Source organism: Rutidosis leptorrhynchoides, chromosome 11 (assembly GCF_046630445.1).
Source record: "Rutidosis leptorrhynchoides isolate AG116_Rl617_1_P2 chromosome 11, CSIRO_AGI_Rlap_v1, whole genome shotgun sequence".
NCBI classification, from domain to species: domain Eukaryota; kingdom Viridiplantae; phylum Streptophyta; class Magnoliopsida; order Asterales; family Asteraceae; genus Rutidosis; species Rutidosis leptorrhynchoides.
The window spans coordinates 82368538-82384457 of NC_092343.1; the positions used below are offsets into that span (position 1 = coordinate 82368538).

The 15920-nt window shown below is 32.6% G+C and overlaps 2 protein-coding genes across 2 annotated transcripts; one reads left to right on the plus strand and one right to left on the minus strand.

Moving 5' to 3' along the window:
- Nucleotides 1-2136: 2136 nt before the first annotated feature.
- LOC139877372 (UDP-glucuronic acid decarboxylase 2-like) lies at nt 2137-6039 on the plus strand. Its single transcript, XM_071864796.1, has 7 exons — nt 2137-2925; nt 3219-3366; nt 3473-3552; nt 3762-3845; nt 3994-4068; nt 4901-4993; nt 5493-6039. The coding sequence occupies exons 1-7, from the start codon at nt 2323-2325 to the stop codon at nt 5727-5729; spliced, it is 1320 nt and encodes a 439-aa protein (XP_071720897.1). The 5' UTR covers nt 2137-2322; the 3' UTR covers nt 5730-6039.
- A 5940-nt stretch (nt 6040-11979) lies between these two features.
- On the minus strand, nt 11980-14810 carry LOC139876729 (caffeoylshikimate esterase-like). The gene is made up of 9 exons (XM_071864104.1): nt 14734-14810; nt 14627-14653; nt 14153-14243; nt 14012-14045; nt 13323-13468; nt 13064-13194; nt 12708-12845; nt 12537-12635; nt 11980-12411 (listed from the first exon to the last, which is right to left on the minus strand). Exons 2-9 carry the CDS (start codon nt 14645-14647, stop codon nt 12070-12072), a joined length of 1002 nt encoding a protein of 333 aa, XP_071720205.1. The 5' UTR covers nt 14648-14653; nt 14734-14810; the 3' UTR covers nt 11980-12069.
- Nucleotides 14811-15920: the final 1110 nt, after the last annotated feature.

Below are 15920 nucleotides of genomic sequence, written 5' to 3' on the forward strand. Positions count from 1 at the left end.
TCTGAAAATTATTAATAATTTCATACCTTGATTAGTGATTCGTGATCGTTTGAGATATCTTTTAATTACACTAAGCTTTTCGTGCTGATAACGTGTTATAATTCAGTAGGCTTATAACTACCTTTAATGGTTACAAGAACAAAGAGAGAAAAAGAGAGAAGAAATATTGATATTGATATTTCAAGATAAATGGTGCACCTTAAATGGTTACCATACATGTCTATTTATAGTATAAAATATTACTATGCAAGAAATATAATAATAATAAAATTAACATCCAATCTAGATATTTTATAACACAATCTAGATATTTTATAACAAAATTGAAATACTAAAATTTTCAAACTAGATTGAACTTCACACACTATTATGTATGATAACGTTTAAATATTTTATATATTGATTGAATTACTAAAATTATATGATAATTTTTTTATCTTTGTATGTTTGAAAGTTATAAAATATATCATTTCTTTTTAAAAATAGTAAAAAATAATACAATGAATACTTTTTGGATGTTAAATATATATAATAAAATTTTTTATGCTCACCTAATCTATATAGTCATATATAGCTCTAAAATGATGATGTCATCATTAAACTAATTACCCTTACTTTTCATAATGATGATGTCATAATTATATATTAATTTAATTAGAAAAATAATACGAAATCTTTTATAAAAGAAAATATTAATATCTCCTAAAATTGTAATTTTAATTTTCTAAAAATTTTAAAAGGCATTTATTATTACTAAGTATTATTATTATTATTAAACATATAAATATAAATACTTAACTTTGAGCGAACTTTATTATTATTATTATTATTATTATTATTATTATTATTATTATTATTATTATTATTATTATTATTTACTTTTAATATAATAATTATAATTATTATATTATTAATATTCAAATATGGATTCTTTTTACGAATCTAATTACGTTACATATGTATGTGAAAATACATGTCTCTATATATTTGTAAAAACAACGACTTTGTAAAAACAACGACAGGCTTCTTAGTCAAACGGGTTATTAAAATAAACGATTTTAACATTTACATTCACTTAATACTTAAAACATGTCATTAAATTATTTTGTTTAAACAAATCCGTGATTTCACGAGTCATTTCACTAGTACAATAATAAATCCTATGAAACTTAATATATAAAAACGTAAACAAGTTGAAAAATAATAATTTTTTCATAAATAATAAATCGCTTAAATTACTTTTTTACACCATTAACCACTTAAGAATATAAAGTCTAAATGAAGTCGTTTACAAAAATCTCGTACGTAACAATTATTTTTATTATTTAAAGTAATAATTATGAAAGGACGTTAATATATCCACAATTCAAATTGATAAATGCAATACATTTGTTCAATAAATATTTGTACAACACAAATATTTAAGGCACAAGCAAGGTTGCAAAAATCGCTACTAGGAGAGTACTTGGTCAGGATTTTTGAGAGAGTAATCGGCAACTCGAAGAGTAATCAGATATAGTTTTTTATACATTTAATTAATAACTTTCGTTGGATTGGGTATTGTTGTTGTTGTTGTAATAAATTTCAAATTATATTTGCGAAATACACAAAAAATCTAAAACATATATATAAACGTTAATATAATTATCCAGAAACAGACATAATCTTCGTTTGATCAAACAATCTAATATCTAATTCTAATTTAATTTCATATTAATGTTTGGCCAATATTGACTATGATCGATTTTGGCTGACTAAATTCGACTTTGACCAACTAAATTCGATTTTGACCCATTAACCTACGTTGAATTACTCAGATTCTGAAAATTCGGACCGGTCAATTTGTAAAAGAAGTAATCGTCTTTAATCAGGGAGTTTTACAAAAATGTACACAAGTTTGGTGGATTTATCAATTTAAGTGATGGATGTATCACCTTTAAACAAATACGTAGTATTTAAGATGTCGCTAGAAAAATTATATATAAAATTAAAAAAATAAAGTATATATAATTAAAAAAATTCATTATAATAATTTCAATTTCATTTTGATTTTAAATTTGATTTTAAGTTTAATCAAAGCAAACCATAAATTTACATACACTTGCCCATATTTCAAGTTCCAGTCTAAAACTACAAAACCTCTTCAAGTAAACAAAACCTCATTGCACGCGCCTCCCAACCTAAAGCGCGTGACACTCTTCTTCCACGTGCCGGACTTTTGAAGCCACCGCCACCTGTCACCTGACACACTTTCAAACCCTACATATAACCCTCCCCCTTCACACCCTCCACCACTCCCCACCACATTTCCATTTTTCTCCGATGGGATCTGAACTAACCTACCGAGGTCACGAATCTCAAACAATTTCCGATCAATACTTCCCTAAACCTAACAAACCATGGCTCTCCGTCATCCGTCCAATTCGTTACATCCTCCGTGAACAACGTCTCCTTTTCATCTTCATCGGCATTCTCATCGGCGCCGTTTTCATCTCCCTCTTCTACGGCTCCGGCTCCGGTGCCGGAACAACCATCAACTACCGTGGTGATTACTTTGTCTCCGGCACCGAGATTTTGAATCCGCAACGGCCGGTTTTCCGTCATGGATTCGGATCGATGAACTCCGGCGGTAAGATTCCGTTAGGGTTGAAACGGAAGGGGTTGAGGATTGTGGTTACCGGCGGTGCAGGGTTTGTCGGAAGTCACCTTGTTGATCGGTTGATTGCTAGAGGAGATAGTGTGATTGTTGTTGATAATTTTTTTACAGGAAATAAAGATAATGTTATGCATCATTTTGGAAACCCTAGATTTGAATTGATACGACACGACGTCGTTGAACCTTTGCTACTTGAAGTTGATCAGATCTATCATCTTGCTTGCCCTGCTTCACCTGTTCATTATAAGTTCAATCCTGTCAAGACTATTATATCCTTCATTTACTTTATTCATTAATTTTATCTTTTTTCAATAATTAAGTTTTAATTCTGTGATTAGATCGAGAACTCTGAAGCTGTCTGTGTTCTGATGCATCTTTTATAAGCTCTGATTTATCAAATTATCAAACTTTTATGCATTTTAAGTAAATGCAATGCATCAGGACATGTGTCAGCTTCAGAATTGTCGTTTAGATACTTATATTATGATTAATATTGTTTAATGTTTATGGTTTATGATTATTAGTTATATAAGTATTGTGAGTCCTTGATTAACTTTGTTACAAGACAAATGTGGTTGGGACATTGAATATGTTAGGGTTAGCGAAAAGAGTAGGTGCGCGGTTTTTGCTAACGAGTACTAGTGAGGTGTATGGTGATCCCCTGCAACATCCTCAAGTTGAGACTTATTGGGGAAATGTTAATCCTATTGGTAAGTTTATTTTTGGAGGACAAATTAACCCCAAAATGCGGTATAGTTTTTAGTGGTAGGTGATGTGCTGATGTTAGATCTGATTGAGTTTGCTATTTTTGGACAGGTGTCAGAAGTTGTTATGACGAGGGAAAACGTACTGCGGAAACTTTGGCTATGGATTACCATAGAGGAGCTGGTGTTGAGGTTTGTAACTTTGTGTAGTAAAGATTAGTACTTGATCAGTTGATTAGGTGAAATTTGAAATTTTGATATATGGGGTTGTTTAAAGATTTAATTTTGATTAATGGGGTTGTTTAAAGGTTTAATATTGATTAATGGGGTTGTTTAAAGATTTAATTTTGATTAATGGGGTTGTTTAAAGATTTGATTTTGATTGTGTTTTTGTAATGTAGGTGAGGATTGCCAGGATATTTAATACATATGGACCTAGAATGTGCATTGATGATGGGCGTGTTGTTAGTAACTTTGTTGCTCAGGTGGGTTTTCTGTCATGATCAATTTTTAATCTTTAAGAATTATTTGATTGAATAATTGAATGATATTTTTGAAATTGTAATGATTGATTGAATAAGTAATTATTTTTGGTTATGTTGATAGTGATTAATTTGTTTGGTAATAATGCAGGCACTAAGAAAAGAGCCTTTAACTGTTTATGGTGATGGAAAACAAACAAGAAGTTTCCAATTTGTTTCGGATTTGGTTAGTTTATGTCTTTCTTTGTCTCTTTAACAAATTTGTAGTTACCTTTATATTATGATTTATAATTGTTTTCTGTCATTATGTTTATTTGGTCTCTCTGTTTGGAACTGTATGATGTTTCACCTAATATAATTGCCTAATTGTCATAATGAGTCTGTTTTTGGCATACCACTCACTCATGTCTATTTATTTGAAGTAAAAAAAAGAATTTGTATGGTTCACCCAACTATGTCATCTCTGTTCCCAAATATAGTAATTTGTGTTTCTTTGATAACCGAAATTTTTTTGTTAAAAGGTTGATTTTGATTTCTCAGTCAGTTGGCTGATGTTTGAGATAGCCATTAGTATGCAATCAATTATCTTTTAAATGATTTAGTTCTTTTATTATTACTAGTATTATTTGGAGACTTGGGATCACATAGTTCCTTTTTATTTACTTTGTTAACATCCAAGTTAAACATATGATTAACAATTGAACTCTTAACATTTGATGCCATGTATAGTAGATGATGACATCACCTGAAAGGTGAAAGGTGTCGGTGATGGTACGATTTAAAGACGAGAAATTGATACATAACATTATTAATGTAATGTGTCACTAGGGCGTGTGTGTAGTGAAAACTGATATGGTTCAATTGCATAAATTTGTTGTGGGTCATGTTTACCAACCTCAAGGTACCATGTGGGTGGACAGTCTGGCCCTATGTAAATAACTCTGTGTGTCATAAATTCTTTCAAAAACATTACAAACAACTCTTATTGTTTTATCTCCAATTTATAATTCAATTTTGAAGTGCTTATTGCCGTAACTCGATCTGCTGCTAATTCACAGGTCGAGGGTTTAATGCGTTTGATGGAAGGTGAACATGTTGGACCGTTCAATCTTGGAAACCCTGGTGAATTCACCATGCTTGAACTTGCTCAGGTATACTCCTAAATTATATAAATAAAGGCTATAAACCACTGTTGTAAAAGTCGGCCGAGTCGGTTTGGGACTAGCCCGTCCCGAGTCGCCCAAAAACGCCTTAAAGTGTGCTGATGCTAAAAAGTCGGGTTAAAGTCTGACTGTGTCAGGTCAAAGTCGGTCAAAGTCAGTCAAAGTCAAAGTTATGTAAAAAATTCTATTTTTTAAAATTAGATTTTGTGCCATATATCTATGTTTGAAATATTTATGTTTTTTGTTTATATACTCTGTGTAATATATCAAGGTTAATTTATACGGAGTATTTTACTAAAAGTCAATGTTGGTCAATGTCCGACTCGTCCCGTCTCGTCCCTCGATTCAACTGACCCGTCCTTAAAAAGGTCCCGACTGACTTTTCCCCGACCCACGACTTTTACAACCTTGTAATGAACCATCCAATCTGCTATATGATGTCGTGATCGCTTCAATATGAATGTGTATTTCTTACATCGTTATGCAGGTTGTTCAAGAGACAATTGATCCAAATGCAAGGATCGAGTTTAAGCCTAACACAGAGGACGACCCACACAAGAGGAAACCCGATATCACCAAGGCAAAGGATCTTCTTGGATGGGAACCAAAGGTGCCACTTCGTAAAGGTCTCCCTATGATGGTGACTGATTTTAGGCAACGTATCTTTGGCGATCATAAGGACAACGGAGCGACCATCTCCACATCATCGTCCACCTCAGCTTAGTGGGCAACACTTCTATACCATTATTAAAGTATGATGATGATATGAGGCAAGCCGAAAAGGCGTATACTATTTTATTCTAAAAGTAACGGTGGTTCTCTTTACCCAGAACTAGTATAGCTGAGTTTACGCCCTTCTCTACCATCATAACCATCGTTTAGGTTTATTATTTCGGCTATACTTGCTTTTCGGGCATGTATTTTTATTTTCATTTTATTAATATCTTGAATCTTGATCTTGACTGGATGTGGGAACTATAATAGGTATTTTACAGAGATATAAGTTTTATGTTGTAGCCTATAACCTTTCCCTTTGTTATAATTCAGTAGGCTTATAACTACCTTTAGTGGTTTGATTCTTGATGTTATAATTCAGTAGGCTTATAACTACCTTTAGTGGTTTGATTCTTGATTTAGAATACTAATAATGAAGTGTAAGAACAAAGATGATAATGGAGAGAAAGAAAGAAACACTTTGTAAGTGTGAGAAATGGTGCAAGTTTAATGCTTGCATTCATGAGTATTTATAGCCTAAAATCTCAATATAAAAATACATACTTTGTGTACCAAAATTGACTATATGTATACACCAAAATTGACTATCCATATCTATATTATTATTATTATTATAACACTCCCCCTTGGATAGCAATTTTATTTTGTTGAAGATCAACTATAAATTACTGCCTCGTTAAAAACCTTGCTAAAGAAAACCCAGTGGGAAAAAACTTTAGCTAAGGGAAAAAGAGTGCAGCATGGAGTTGACTCCACCTCAAGTAGACATCGCTTCAGCTGTTACATCTTTTGAACATGTCTCATGCCAATGTTATGAACGTGTGTTCTGAAAATAGCAGTTGGAAGTGCTTTCGTGAAAAGATCAGCAGAGTTTTTGCTAGATTGCACATATCTCATTTCAATCTGGTTGTCCTTAATGAGATTTTGAGTGTATGAGAAGAATCTAGGTGGTATGTGTTTTGTTCGGTCACTTTTGATATACCCTTCTTTCATCTGTGCTATGCAAGCTGCATTATCTTCATAGATAGTTGTTGGACTTTTATCGCGTTCTAGTCCACAAGAATCAGTAATGAGTTGTGTCATTGATCTCAACCAAAAACATTCTCGAGTAGCTTCATGTAATGCAATCACTTCGGCATGATTTGACGATGTAGCAACAAGTGTTTGTTTTTGAGAACGCCATGATATTGCAGTACCTCCATTTAGGAATACATATCCAGTTTGAGATTTAGCTTTATGTGGATCAGATAAATAACCTGCATCTGCATAACCAACCAAATCTTGTTTTGATTCGTTAGAATAAAATAATCCTAAATCAGTAGTTCCTCGAAGGTATCGAAATATGTGTTTGATCCCATTCCAGTGTCTTTTGGTAGGAGCAGAGCTGAACCTTGCCAACAAATTAACTGCAAAAGAAATGTCAGGTCTTGTACAATTTGTAAGATACATAAGAGCTCCAATTGCACTAAGATATGGTACTTCTGGTCCAAGAATGTCTTCTTGATCTTCACATGGACGAAATGGATCAGCTTCAACATTGAGTGATCTAACAACCATAGGAGTACTTAATGGTTTTGCCTTGTCCATATTGAAACGTTTTAAAATCTTTTCAGTATATGTTGTTTGATGTACAAGTAAACCATTAGGCATATGCTCAATTTGTAAACCAAGGCAATACTTGGTTTTTCCGAGATCTTTCATTTCAAATTCTTTCTTTAGAAGTTGAATGGCTTCATGGATCTCTTTATTTGTACCTATGATGTTAAGATCATCAACATAAACAGCTATGATCACATATCCGGATGTTGTTTTCTTAATGAAAACACAAGGGCAAGTAAGATTATTTGTATACCCTTTGCTTATCAAGTAATCACTTAATCGGTTATACCACATACGTCCCGATTGTTTTAACCCATATAAAGATCTTTGTAATTTAATCGAATACATTTCTTTGGGTTTTGCATTTGATGCTTCTGGTACCTTAAATCCTTCAGGTATCTTCATATATATATCACTATCAAGTGATCCATATAGATAAGCAGTCACAACATCCATGAGATGCATTTCTAAATTTTTAGAAACTGCCAGACTGATTAAGTACCTAAAAGTAATTGCATCCATAACAGGAGAATAAGTTTCTTCATAATCAATTCCCGGTCTTTGAGAAAAACCTTGAGCTACAAGTCTAGCTTTATACCTTGTAACTTCATTTTTCTCATTTCTTTTTCGGACAAAAATCCATCTGTATCCTACAGGTTTCACATCTTTAGGAGTGAGAATGATGGATCCGAAAACTTTTCTTTTATTGAGTGATTCTAATTCAGCTCGTATTGCTTCTTTCCATTGAGCCCAATCATGTCTATTTTGACATTCAACCATAGATGTTGGTTCTGGATCATCATCATTATTCATGATGTCATATGCAACATTAAATGAAAATTTCTCATCAAGATTTTTCATTTCATTTCGGTTCCATAATATTTTTGAATATGCATAATTGATTGCAATTTCTGTATTGACATCATCAATCTCCTCTGCAATAGGAGTACTGATTTGTGGTTCTTCTTGAACACTTTCTTTTACTTCATTATCAGCTGATTTTCTTTTTCGAGGATTTTTATCCTTTGAACCGATTGGTCTTCCACGTTTCTGACGTGGCAAAGATTCATGAGTGACGTTATTGCCAGCTTTTGGAATTTCAATTCGAGCTGGAGTATTTACTGCTCGTATATATGATTTTGTCACCGTTTTTGTATCTGTAAATGCATCAGGCAATTGATTTGCAAGTTCTTGTATATGCATTATCTTTTGAACTTCTGTCTCGCATTCTTTTGTGCGAGGATCAAGATACTTTAATTGAGGTTCACACCATGAAACATCATTTTCTTTATTTTTCATTTCTCCCCCTAATCTAGGGAACAATGTTTCATTAAAATGACAATCAGCAAAACGTGCTGTAAAAACGTCACCTGTCATAGGTTCAATATATCTTAATATTGAAGATGTTTCATATCCAACATATATTCCCAACCTCCTTTGAGGACCCATTTTTGTACGTTGTGGTGTCGCAATTGGAACATACACTGCACAACCAAATGTTCTAAGATGGGAAATATTTGGCTCTTGACCAAAAGCAAGTTGTAGGGGGGAATATTTATGACTTGCACTTGGTCTGATGCGAATCAATGCAGCAGCATGTAAAATTGCATGACCCCATATAGATACAGGGAGTTTTGTTCTCATTATCAATGGTCTAGCGATTAACTGTAAACGTTTAATCAATGACTCGGCTAAACCATTTTGTGTATGCACATGAGCAACAGAATGTTCAACAACAATTCCTATAGACATGCAATAGTCATTAAATGCTTGAGATGTAAATTCACCAGCATTATCAAGTCTCACCCTTTTAATGGTGTAATCAGGAAAATGAGCTCTCAATTTAATAATTTGGGCAAGAAATTTTGCAAATGCCACATTACGGCTTGATAACAGACAAACATGAGACCATCTGCTAGATGCGTCTATTAGAACCATGAAATATCTAAATGGTCCACATGGTGGATGAATTGGTCCACATATATCACCTTGAATTCTTTCAAGAAACATTGGTGATTCTTTCTCAACCTTAAGTGGTGAGGGTCTAGTTATCAATTTTCCAAGAGAGCAAGATGTACATGGAACCATTGTATCATGATGGATTTTTCTATCCTTTAGTGGATGTCCATGAGTACATTCAATAATCCTTTTCATCATTGTTGATCCTGGATGGCCTAATCTGTTATGCCATAAACTGAATACACCAGGATCAATATATTTTTCGTTAACTACCATATGTATTTCTGGTACATTTATATGTGTATAATGTAATCCAGAACTAAGTCTTGGCAGTTTTTCAACCACATGACTCTTGTCAGTGATACTTAAATATTTCTCATTTTCTGTTGTCACTGACTGATAATCATACCCGTTAAGGTATATGTCGGAGAAACTCAATAAATTTCTGCTTGACTTGGGAGAAAATAAGGCATCATTTATTAAAAATTTTGTACCATTTGGTAGTATGAAATTTGCCTTTCCTATCCCTTTTATCAAGTTAGCAGGTCCTGATATTGTATGTATAGTTCCTTCCGTTGGTTTTAGATCAATAAAATATTTCTCGGATTTAAGTATAGTGTGTGTAGTTCCACTGTCTGCTATACAGAGATCTCCACCACTTGATTGATGTTGTATTCCAGCAAAATTCATATTGAACTTCATATATAAGAAATAAATAGTGAGTACATTAATATTACACAATATTTTAAACGCAAATAGATAGTACTGAAACATTTAGCAAACATAATGACAAAGACAGACGATATTAAATCGTTTATTTTTCAAAAAAACACACAACTTAAACATTCAAGAAATCTTCATATAAATCAGATGGTTTCTCAGTGACTGTTGGATCAATATTATCCACAAAATTTACTTCCTTTTCTTTACCTTTCAGCGAATCCTGATACATCTTAACAAGATGTTTAGATGTTCGGCAAGTATTAGCCCAGTGGCCCATTCTACCACATCTGTAGCAAGATTCTTCAGAATTTTTAGAAGAATTTTCTTCAACATCTTGTTTAATGGGCTTGTTTTGTGGTTGATATTTATATTTTCGTGGATTACTATTTCTTTGACCACCACGGCCACGACCACGACCACGTCCACGCCCATTACCATTACCATAAGGATGGTTTCTACCATAGTTATGGCTTTTGGCATGATGATGGTGATGGTTATTATAACCACGACCTTGCCCGCGTCCTTGTCCCTGTTTATAATTATTTGCAGTATTTGCTTCAGGGATTGCAAGTGTACCAGTAGGACGGGATTGCTGATTTTTCATTAATAGCTCATCATTTTGCTCTGCAACTAAGAGATATGAATTAAGTTCAGGATATGTTTTGAACTTTAGCATTCTCAAATTTCTTTGCACTGTGATGTTTGCAGCATTCATTGTGGAGAAAGTTTTCTCCATCATGTCTGCATCACTAATTTCATGTCCACAGAATTTAAGTTGTGAACATGTATTATACAGAGCTGAGCTGTATTCATTTACTTTTTTAAAGTCTTGGAACCTTAATGTTCTCCATTGTTCCATTGCAGCTGGAAGTAAAATTTCTCTTTGATTATTGAATCTGCTTTTGAGACCTTCCCATAAAACATGGGGATCTTCTACAGTCACATAATTATTTTGTAAGCATTCATCAATATGTTGATGAATAAAGCAACATGCCGTAGCTTGTTCTTTTTCAGAACAAGTGTTGTTTTCATTTATGGTTTCAAGAATGCCCATTGATTTAAGATGCATTTTTACTTTTATAACCCATGGCATGTAGTTGTTTCCAGTTGATTCTAAAGGAGTAAATTTAAGCTTTTCCAGATTCGACATTTTCTATTATCAAAAATTAAAACAAACATCATGATAAATTAGAGTCAATTTATATTCATAAGTATATAAACATTAAACATAAATTTAATATAACATAAATGATAAGTAGGTGACAGTGTCGACCATGTGTAAGTAATCATAAATAAATGTTATATAACAAAAATATAAATATTAGTAAACATAAATGAAAATTTGGCGACAGTGTCGACCATATATTTTTTTCAGGTGGTATAACCGACCTATATCATTCTGGTGGTATAACCGACCATATATCATTTTGGTGGTATAACCGACCATATATCATTTTGGTGGTATAACCGACCATATATCATTTTGGTGGTAGAGCCAACCATATTTAGTATTAAGATTATCGTGCTGATAACGTGTTATAATTCAGTAGGCTTATAACTACCTTTAGTGGTTTGATTCTTGATGTTATAATTCAGTAGGCTTATAACTACCTTTAGTGGTTTGATTCTTGATTTAGAATACTAATAATGAAGTGTAAGAACAAAGATGATAATGGAGAGAAAGAAAGAAACACTTTGTAAGTGTGAGAAATGGTGCAAGTTTAATGCTTGCATTCATGAGTATTTATAGCCTAAAATCTCAATATAAAAATACATACTTTGTGTACCAAAATTGACTATATGTATACACCAAAATTGACTATCCATATCTATATTATTATTATTATTATAACACCCTTATTAATGTTGATGTTATTATGTTATTATTGTTTATGTTATATGTTATTGCAATTGGCATTTGGAATAACTTTCCCTTTTACAAACAAGTTTTTATTTTTTAGCTGGGTCATTGATCTATTATTCTAACAATTAGCACATAAACATGGTGCTCTTATACTTGCACAAATATATAATTTAAGATCAGGTGGTTACATGGCGGAATGCAGCGGAACTTTTGGCACACAAACATGGCGGCCTTGATCACAATCTCGATGTATGGATTGATGACGTGATACAATGGCGGTTGTATTGTCATGGGTAGTAGCAGTCGTAAGTTCGTCACTAGATCGTTTGTCGAGCCAAGAAATGATGTCACCAAACACGATATCAATGTTGTCGTCAGTCTCGCCAGCTGTCAATCCGTGCCACATTCCAGGGTATAATTTTATGGTTTTGTCGTTACTGCTTGCTTGATCATACAAAGCCTTGCTTATTTCTGGATCTGTCACTGTATCTGCTTCTCCATGCAACACGAAGAAAGGGAATGTTACCTGCCAAAAACGTCGACATTGTTATTTTGACAAGAATAGAACCGCTAGTCTGCTTGAACATTGAAAATCTTATCCGTTTAACAAAACTGCTAGTCAATGAATGAAGGGTAGATTTGTAAAGTTACCTCATTTAAGGTGTCTTCAAGATGCATACTAGTTCTAAGCAATTCAAGAGCTGTTTTGAGCCTGGGTTTTTCTTGATAAATCAATTTGTTCCCACGTATCTGCACACAAGAGACGGCACAAGTGAAATTACAGCATTAGCGTTTTGATTTTTAATGGATATTAACGAGTACCTCTTCTCTCTTAATCGGGTCTTTAAAGGCAGCATCAATGACATCTTTTGTAGGAACAATCTTCCATCTAGGAATCACATCTTCTACTCTTGTTAGTATATTTATCACCATTGGGTGAGGCTTTACCTTCTCAGATATCTATTCATGAAAAATAAGATGTATGATATTTACTATACAAAAATGAAAAAATAAATCAAATAATCACCTTTCATAGTGTATTTTTCTACGACGACCCTTGGGACGGTTATTAACACGAATAAAAGTATTGTACATATGGGTTATATATCAACTTTCTAGTAGTAGTTATTGAATTGTACAAGCCTTTTTATACATGTTAACGACAGCCTTATTAGTACCTTACACATTGGAGCAACAAGAATGGCACCATGCCAGAAACTGGCTTCTTTTTTATGTGCAAGAAGAGCAACTGCACCACCCATTGATTCTCCATATAAAAATCTTTTCTTGTTTTTGTATTCGTCTTTTCCTGGTACATTCGATACAAATCTTCACTTTAAACAAGTCGAAAGAAGAGTTCTTAATAGATTGAGATCGATAAGACCATGTAAACCGTGTTGGTTTCATTCTAAAAACAAAAGGTTTATTTGGACATACTAGAAATTAGTTTGAAGTAGTTGCAGCAATCGCTAACGATGTTATCAAACTTCTTGATGTAACAACGTGGCCCCATAGACCGCCCGTGCCCTTCATAATCTATTCCAAACACTGCATACCCGTAGCTCGCAAGCTTTGTCCCACATCCCACAACCAAGAATCATCTTTTTATGAAACTTAGTAAATCAAATTTGTGAAAGTAAGAGATACTTGATCAATCATAAAATCAATAACCATGTCATGATACAGATACTATGAATTATGTAACACTTAAAACTGCAAAAAGAATAAGTATTAATGTATTATCTAAAGTTTTGACTACAAGTAATTCATGATTGGATTCATAATTTGACCAAACAGAGCAAGCAGTGATGACACTTTAAAATGTTGTTAATATGGATTTCATTATTTGATCTAAAACCAAGATGGTTATTGTTGTATTATCTTTTGAAGCAAAGCAATAAAAAGTCAAAATGTGGACAGTACTATATTACTATATTAGTATTATTTTAGTGGTTAGTAACTTGGCATACATGATCAAAATATTAAAAGATGGCAAAAAACTTAAATGAAAAGGATATGAATGAACAGACAAATAATCTAAAATAAAGAACATCATATATCAAAGCAAAAATGGCACACAAAAAAAAAAAAGACTTAAAAATCAGAGTTAAAAAGAACATGTGTAACCTCTCATGAAGACACTACATTCCATGCCATAACCTGCAATAGAAACATTACCAGATGCAAAATCAAACATTAATGAAGCTTAAATCACAACTTTGTGTGTGTGTGTGTGTGTGTGTGTGTGTAAAAGAGATAAATCACACCATGGCAGAGGAAGACAAGGGCTTTTGGTGAACAAAGAGGTAGCCATCTACAAGTGAAGAGCTGAACTCCTCTTGAATTTTTTATATACTCCTGAAAAGTGTATGTAAAGCATCACCAAAGATTCAATTTTTATGACACATTCATAACACTCATCTAATAAAGATACAATTTTTATGACACATAAGTAACACCCATTTGCTAAAGATTAAATTTTTATTACAAATACAGAATACTCATTTGATAAAGATTCAATCTTTATAATAAAAACAACATCACACCCATTTTTGCTAAAAAAATCAGTTTGTGTATAACATATACATAACACCCACATGGGTTCTAGATTCAACTAAAGAATATGACAAATACATAACAACCATTCACTAAAGATTTAACTTCTATAACACATCACATATATTTATCAATCTGAACCAAAGAGAATGAATCAAACAAAGAAGGAGAAACTGAAAGCAAACCTCTTGATATTCAACCTCCATTAATGTCTGTTGTAAAGTAAAGTTGTTAGATTAAATGAGAACATCAACAAAGAAACAGATAGTTTTTTTGTTGGAAAAGTGTTTACACTGGATAGGATAGAATAGAGTGATAGTGATCCCAAGAAAAAATTAGATTATCAAAACCAGAAGACTGACATTTGATTCTTGTTTTTTTTCATTATATGAAGCCCATGCCCTGTATCTCCATAATTTTAGCCATCTTTATGAGTTATGACGTGGAGAATGTTCCCAGCATATTATTTGTTTTTGTTTTCTAGATTTACTTGTTTTATTCAATACACAAGTTTCAAATATTATTTAAAAGTATATATATGCATTATCCTTATGACAATAACTGTGATATTATATTATTATATATTTATATTGTAATGATGTTCTAGTTACAACTTACAAAGCTGTTTTAGATTTTATGTTTACCTAAACAATTTTGTTATTACTAATAGAGAAAGACATTTTTGCATTTCATATATTCAAAGTAATGAAATATTGGTTTGGTATATAGATATCATGCACTAGTGATCACATCTTGAGGTACCAAGGAACTCGTCAACTTTAAGATCGTAAGTTCATGACTTTAAGATCGTAAGTTCGTGACAGGAGGCGAAAGATAAGGTATTATAGAAGGGGTGGGTACCTCACCAGTGACAATGAGTTTAAAACTATATTTTTTAATCATATATCCCCCTGCATTTTGCAAATTGATAGTAATGACCCTTTGATTATAAGATTCAAGTTCCGCCATTAGTTCAACTCTCGTCATGAACAACAAGAGTGTGTGTTTTGTGTTAAAAAAATAATAACAAAATCATAGAATCATGCACTAGTTACCATATCTAATGCATATATTCTATTATTTTTATTTTTAAATCTTGTAATGATTGAAGGTTTATAGATAGGGTGAAAGGATCCTGAAAGAACTCTGCATCAGAGAACCCAGCGAACCCTCACCTGCCGATTTTACTAATTTTATCAGACATCAAAATCAACAAAATTGAAAGTTAAAATCGATGAAACAAGATCATAAGGCTGCGATTATCAACTTCCTTGAAGGATTATACTCCAAATCATCATCGAATTCCTCAATTTCATGATGAACAGTGAACGAATGGACGAAGATGAACTGTAACTTTGATTTTTATGATTCAGTTGTTTTCAGACCTTGAATCCTTCACAAAATCTTCTAGTCACTGCTATTGGAACAAGGTAACATCAATTTCAAACATTAATTCGATTGATTTAAGAATCTGTACAT

Coding starts and splice junctions, on each gene's coding strand:
- LOC139877372 (XM_071864796.1), top strand. CDS start 2,323: ATGGGATCTGAACTAACCTACCGAGGTCACGAATCTCAAACAATTTCC. Junction 3,367..3,472: donor GGGAAATGTTAATCCTATTG/GTAAGTTTATTT, acceptor ATTTTTGGACAG/GTGTCAGAAGTTGTTATGAC. Junction 4,994..5,492: donor CCATGCTTGAACTTGCTCAG/GTATACTCCTAA, acceptor ATCGTTATGCAG/GTTGTTCAAGAGACAATTGA.
- LOC139876729 (XM_071864104.1), bottom strand. CDS start 14,647: ATGGAGGTTGAATATCAAGAG. Junction 12,846..13,063: donor TTGTTGCTCCAATGTGTAAG/GTACTAATAAGG, acceptor TTTCATGAATAG/ATATCTGAGAAGGTAAAGCC. Junction 12,412..12,536: donor TTGAAGACACCTTAAATGAG/GTAACTTTACAA, acceptor CGTTTTTGGCAG/GTAACATTCCCTTTCTTCGT.